The sequence below is a fragment of the Arabidopsis lyrata genome, assembly GCF_000004255.2.
Source record: "Arabidopsis lyrata subsp. lyrata unplaced genomic scaffold ARALYscaffold_8, whole genome shotgun sequence".
NCBI classification, from domain to species: Eukaryota; Viridiplantae; Streptophyta; class Magnoliopsida; order Brassicales; family Brassicaceae; genus Arabidopsis; species Arabidopsis lyrata.
Window position 1 is genome coordinate 3,617,829 of NW_003302548.1, and position 6,000 is coordinate 3,623,828.

At 31.7% G+C, this 6,000-nt stretch overlaps 1 protein-coding gene and 1 long non-coding RNA gene across 2 annotated transcripts; one reads left to right on the forward strand and one right to left on the reverse strand.

Moving 5' to 3' along the window:
* Positions 1-865: 865 nt before the first annotated feature.
* Positions 866-3,522, reverse strand: LOC9299683 (transcription activator GLK2). The gene is made up of 5 exons (XM_002865332.2): positions 2,918-3,522; positions 2,396-2,536; positions 1,846-2,181; positions 1,354-1,443; positions 866-1,231 (listed from the first exon to the last, which is right to left on the reverse strand). Exons 1-5 carry the CDS (start codon positions 3,362-3,364, stop codon positions 1,085-1,087), a joined length of 1,161 nt encoding a protein of 386 aa, XP_002865378.2. The 5' UTR covers positions 3,365-3,522; the 3' UTR covers positions 866-1,084.
* Positions 3,523-5,132: 1,610 nt separating this feature from the next.
* Positions 5,133-5,746, forward strand: LOC110225628. The gene is made up of 2 exons (XR_002329859.1): positions 5,133-5,435; positions 5,532-5,746. It is a non-coding gene; the product is annotated as an uncharacterized LOC110225628 (long non-coding RNA).
* The last annotated feature ends 254 nt before the right edge of the window (positions 5,747-6,000 follow it).

The following is a 6,000-nucleotide window of genomic DNA, read 5'->3' on the forward strand; positions in this document are numbered from 1 at the left end:
TAGAGGTGTTAGATTTCTTAAAAAGAATGGAGGGTTGTTATCCAAATACAGGGACTGCTTACCTTATATTGTTGACGATTTCAGTTTCAGTTGCCTTTACGAAAATAAGTTTTTCAAAGTTAAAGATGATAAAGAATTATCTACGATGTCACAAGACAAGTTGAATGGATTAGCAATGATGTCCATCGAGAGAGATATGATCGAAGCACTCGACTATGAGAAGTTAATCAATGAATTTGCTGCGATAAAAGTTAGAAAAGTCGATTTTTAGATTCTTTTACATTATTCAAGAACTTCCTTTAATGTTTTTTTAAATACATTTGAGTACTTTAATGACAAATTTTTAACATTAGTTTTTATATAGAAGATCACAATATATATGTATGCTTTAGGCCACTAAAATCTAAGGAGCGGCCATGGTATCACCAATCAGACTCATGAGAGTTCGGCTTTTTACATAGAACAAATGAAAACAATATGCACCAAGTATGTCCAAACTCCAAATATAAGTTGGAATATATATATATATATATATATTTATGCCAGGATACATTGAACATATCTGTAAGAAATTCTATACATATATATTATGGTTTTTACTTAAGCTTGAAAAATTCTTTGGCTTCTATTATATTATAAATAGTCACAATCCATAGCTATGAAAACTGGCTTTAAAAAACAAAATATGCCATTAATAAAAACACACATCACATCACTAGTTTTCAATTATAAAACTATAAATTGTTGATTGGATCAAATAATGTTTTAAATGTTAAGCATTTTTAACCAAAAACAAATTGTTGCATTTAGTTCTTTAGTTTGTTTAGCATTTACTCATTTTGCATGATGCTTCTGGAGTCAAAAGTTAATAACAATTACAGATTCTGCTATCGAAGATTAACGATGTAACAGGACAACTAATAATACAAAGTTGCTTAACTTCGATACATGCACTCATAGAGAGAAATACATATGATCAAGCAACAAGGATTTATAGTATTTTTCCTTGCAAAAATACTTAGAAGATACAAAAAAAAATGAAGTTAAAAATCGAGATTTCGGCAAATTTTGGAGATTTGTTTTCTCAAGGGAGAGGAGGAACATTAGAAACTCCCTGACGTTGTAACTCCGTCATGACACCATCAACTGACGGCGGTTTCAGACCCAAAGGAAGCGGCAGCCACGGCTTTGTTATCACGTCTCCAATAGCCGCGTCTATGCTCTCATTCGACTGCAACCGTCAAGTAATGAAACAATGTTATCAAACTGAACAAAGTTATTCGAATTTTTTTTCGTATTATGTCATAATCATAATCTAATAAACAAAATTGAAACCAAAAAAGGTGCACTCACGGGATGAATGTCGATGGGAGGATTAGTGGGTCCTAATTGTCTTGTGGGAACACCGATGCTTGAATGATTCGATGATGCGATACCATATCCCTACACATATATACACACAGAATCGTAATTTTAACACTATAAAATATAGTATGTTTTCTTAAAATTCATACATAATTCATAGCTCTAAATCTGATTAGTAATCTACATAAAAATGATTCATGATCTTGCTTCTTGCAAGCTTTTTTTTTTTTTACTAATCGCGTTATAACACAAAACCTCGATTTTTTTTGTCAACAGCTATATTACAAAACCTCGATTAGTTCAATGATTCCATTATATATGTTGCATGGGTTAAAAGCCAATAATGTACAAATACTAGCTTTTTGCCGTTACATGATTGTTCAACAAAGCTGATTTAGTTATGTCATTTCAATTATTTTTCATGATTTAACCTCACAACTAATGGAAATTAATAAACATTAACAAATGAATTATTATTACCTGTGGATATAGTGGTTGTTGGTGCCAGTACGGCGGATGACCTGGCCAAGATGCCGGAGCCGCCGCAACTAACGGAATCGGATACGTCCGATGAGCAGACGCAGGAGTATTAGGCTTGTGTTTAGGCCACGTAGGATGACCCCACACGTGCAAAGGCCTGAAGTGGCCATGATGCATTGGTGCCACGTGTGGTGGATAGCCTAAGGCAGGAGCCGTCCATGGCTTCTTCCCACCTCCTCCTACTCCGGCCACTGCCACCGTCGCATGTCGCCGGAGATTCCAGCTGGCAGCTTCTGCTTCACGCGCTAGTAGATGTTTCCGATGTGACCTATATTTCTGTCATTACAAGAAGAACACAACACAAATTAATCTTATTACACAAATCTGAGTTGGTTTGTATTTTACTTGTCTTTAAAGGAAAAATAATAATATAAAAGAGTTGTATAGGGTTGTAGATGTTAATTACTTCCTGTAAAAATTAGTTTAATTTGTAGATTTTTAGTCTATCATTGTAATCTTAATTACTACATCTAAAAGCTTAAAATCGTACCTGAAGATGGCTAGCAACGTTGTGACGAGTGAGAGATTTAACGTTCATAATTTCCAAAATCCGAGACGGCACCGCCTTGTCTACCCCTAATTGCTCCACCGCTTGTACAAATTTCCGGTGTAACTCCGGCGTCCAATCCACCTGATTTGCCGGAACAACATATAAAATCAATCAATTAATGGAAAAAGGAATATTTTCATTGAAAATCACCAATTGTTATATGGTTTTCTTATGAAACAATTGTGTAGTCCAAATAAACACACAAAATATAGTCCTAAAGTACTCCTAATACACAAAACTTGGTTTTTGTTCTAGATCTACTCTGGTTATTAAAAATAAAAAGAATTGTGTATATAAAAATACACTGAAATCATCACTACTTTTATATATAGTTTTTCAAGAACACTAGAAGTTTGTGTATTTTTAATGAGATCAAGGTTGGTGAATTTTTAATGGGATTTTTACTTTTGAAGAAACGAAAATTAAAATTATCTAACATGGATAATTAAGAAATAAACACACCTTGGGTTTTTTCTTAATATCGTTATCATTGGATAAACAATCTTTACTTTTCTTTCCTTTACGTTTGCCTCTACGCACCGTTTTGTCCCTAACACCACCGTCACCACCACCGCCACCCTCTTGCTTACACCCATGACCACCGTCTCTCTCCGACGTCTCCGACGCCGTCGAAGTGTTACCCTCCATTTCTTGTTCCTCATCTCTTCCGCTACCGGAATATTCCCCAAGAATCTCCGTATCAATCTCCAAATCCGGCAAAACATCGTCTCCATCGAAACCAATGAAAAGATCGTCGTAGTAATCGATTCCATCAAGAAGATCATCGGAGAAATCTCCGACCGTCGTAAAGTCCGGCAAGCCTTCCGTCGTAAAATCTGCGAAATCTGCCGCCATGTAAGTATCCTTCGAGTTGTTTCCGATGAGTGGAGCCGGAGAAACAGTTAACATTTATAAAAACTTGAAAATTCTAAAGATTTGAAAAATTTAGAGAAAACAAGAATGATACAGTGAAAGTAGTATATGAGTGTTTATATATATATAGACGTGTGTGTCTGTATAGATATAGATAGTTCCAAGGTTTATTAAAATCTTTATATGCCGTATATATGTGTTGGTGGATACTGACATGAAAAATAAGTTGTGGTTGAGAGCTAGGCGAGAGAGATTTTATTTTTATTTTCTCGTAAATTTAATATTTTATTTTAAAAATATTCAATTCAATACTATAGTTTATATTATAGTATATAAGTTTTTATAATTGACAGTTTCCTTTTAAATATTATGGCTGTATTACAAATTTACAATTAATGTAAAAAAATTACAAGAGGTATTGAATAGTCAAATATAGAAAATGACAAAAAAATATTTTTGTCTATGTATATACTATATTATATTCTAGTGAAGGAAATAGTATGCATAAAATGACAAAACTTTGACTAGCAATTAAGTAAATGATAAACATTTTTAAATAATAGTGATTTTTAACATTTTGGACGATTATACTATTTTTTATTAAACTATTATAATATAATGTTTTGGGAGAATTTCAAAGTACCATTAACTTTGTCTATTTATAAATTACCACTTTTCTTTTACACATTTTCAAAAATATTAAAAATATGAACTTATAAATTTTTATAGAGCATATTAGAAAAATGAACACATGTTATAGACTTTTTGTAAAGTTTAAAATCTTATAAGGTTTTAAAATTAACAATGTATTGGTTATCAAATTTTGTCGACATTTGTTTGGCTATAATTTCTTAAGATCCTTGAATAGTTGAAATTGTTATTTTAATGAACGTTGTAAGACTCCGATTTCGTAAAAATAGTGGGGCATAAGAAGAAATTCAAATAATTAATTGGGAAAATTAGAAATATAGGAGCTTTAAAAAAAAGTTTGACCATATACACTTTTTTTTTTAGAATGTCACTTTGGACTAAAATACCCTTACTCTCTATTTTAAACATTTTTTGAATGATTTTACCAAAAAAACATGTAGATATACAAGATTATAGATGATTTGAAAAAAAAAAATTGATGATTTAGTTGAAAAAAAGTTGATTTTTTGATGGATAAAGTTTCGTCTAAAATTATTAGAATACATTTTCTAACGTTCTACGAATATCAGAATTTATATTCTAAACTTTTGTACATGTTCTACGAAAATCAGAGTTTGTATTTTAAATTTTTGTACATGTTCTACGACTTTTAGATTAGGTACATGTTCTAACAAATTCAGAACACCGGAATACAATTTCCAAAAATCCTTAGAACATGTATTCTACGCTTTTCTTCATGTTCTAATTTTAGTCAGAAAATCCATTCTACGATTTATAACATGTTCTAAAAACGTTAGAAAACATATAATTATTTTAGAATCCGTTTTCTAATATAATATAGATTTCAATTTCTGAAAAGTTTTAGAATTCTTAAATATAGAAAGTGAATCTTTCAAAAAAGAAACTGAATATTTATTAAATATTACGTTTTTATTGTTTAGATTACGATCTGAGGATGGTTAGAATACGTATTCTAATATTCTCAGATGAAAAAAAAAATTAAAAACGAAAATCTAGAGGGTGAAATCGTTTTTTAGCCCTAATCGTCAAAGTCTTCTTCTTTCACCTCTTCCTTTTAAGTCCACGTTAAAAAGTTAGACTAATTTGGTAGATTTGTCGTTGTTTTTCCCCGTTCTGTGCCACGTTTTGTCATTTAGTATATACCCATATGTTGATGATGTATATACCACTGCCACTTGGAGATCATTATATGAGGAAACTATTAATCCAATAGGTGTTCCTGAAGATGAATGGCGCGTCCCAGAGGTTGTTGAATCTGCAAAAGTTTTACCACCTGCAACAAGAAGACAACCTGGTAGACGAAGAAAACGAAGATATAAATCAGCTGAAGACAAGATAAAAGCATCACAACAGTCACAATTATCAAAAAAGCATAAGTGCGGTCGTTGTGGTAAAGAAGGCCATAATCGAGTAACATGTGATGTAACAATATAAGGTTTGCGATCGTGATCTGACTACTAGTTTAAAACTTAATTATAGATTCCCTACTTTTATATTTTGTTTTGATAATTGTTTTCTTTATCTTTTTCAGGATTATGTTGCAACTGCTCTCATTGAACGTTTCTAGTTACCACTATATGGATTTTGAACTTCTTTCTCATTTCATGATTATTTTCGCATTTTTTATTTCAGATTTGAATTTCCTAGTACTCTATGTTTGAATTTTTGTTCTCATAATTGGAATCCCTACTACTCTTATGTTCGTGGTTTTGCTTTGAGTTTCGGATTGACTTATCACTAAATTAAGTATATACAGCATAAGTTCCAAGACCAATTTAACATAATTTTAAAAGAAATGTAAGAACCATAATCTCAACCTACCAAGTAGGAATTTTCATTTAGTTTATTGTTTATCGATGAGGGAAGTTGATATGTTGTGTTTTTATCGGTTTTGAGTCTTTGTTTTCTTTCCTACATCATATGTTTTATAGAGTCAAAGTGTGTTTTTAGAGTATTTTAGTCTTTTATCGAGTCGGCACTAGCGTCTGTCTCGGCGCACG

What these genes read in the sequence shown, in the direction of transcription:
- LOC9299683 (XM_002865332.2), bottom strand. Translation starts at nt 3,364, where the DNA reads ATGTTAACTGTTTCTCCGGCTCCACTCATCGGAAACAACTCGAAGGAT. An exon ending in ATATTAAGAAAAAACCCAAG is followed by an intron (nt 2,537 to 2,917) that starts GTGTGTTTATTT and finishes CCGGCAAATCAG; the next exon opens with GTGGATTGGACGCCGGAGTT. An exon ending in AACAACCACTATATCCACAG is followed by an intron (nt 1,444 to 1,845) that starts GTAATAATAATT and finishes ATATATGTGTAG; the next exon opens with GGATATGGTATCGCATCATC.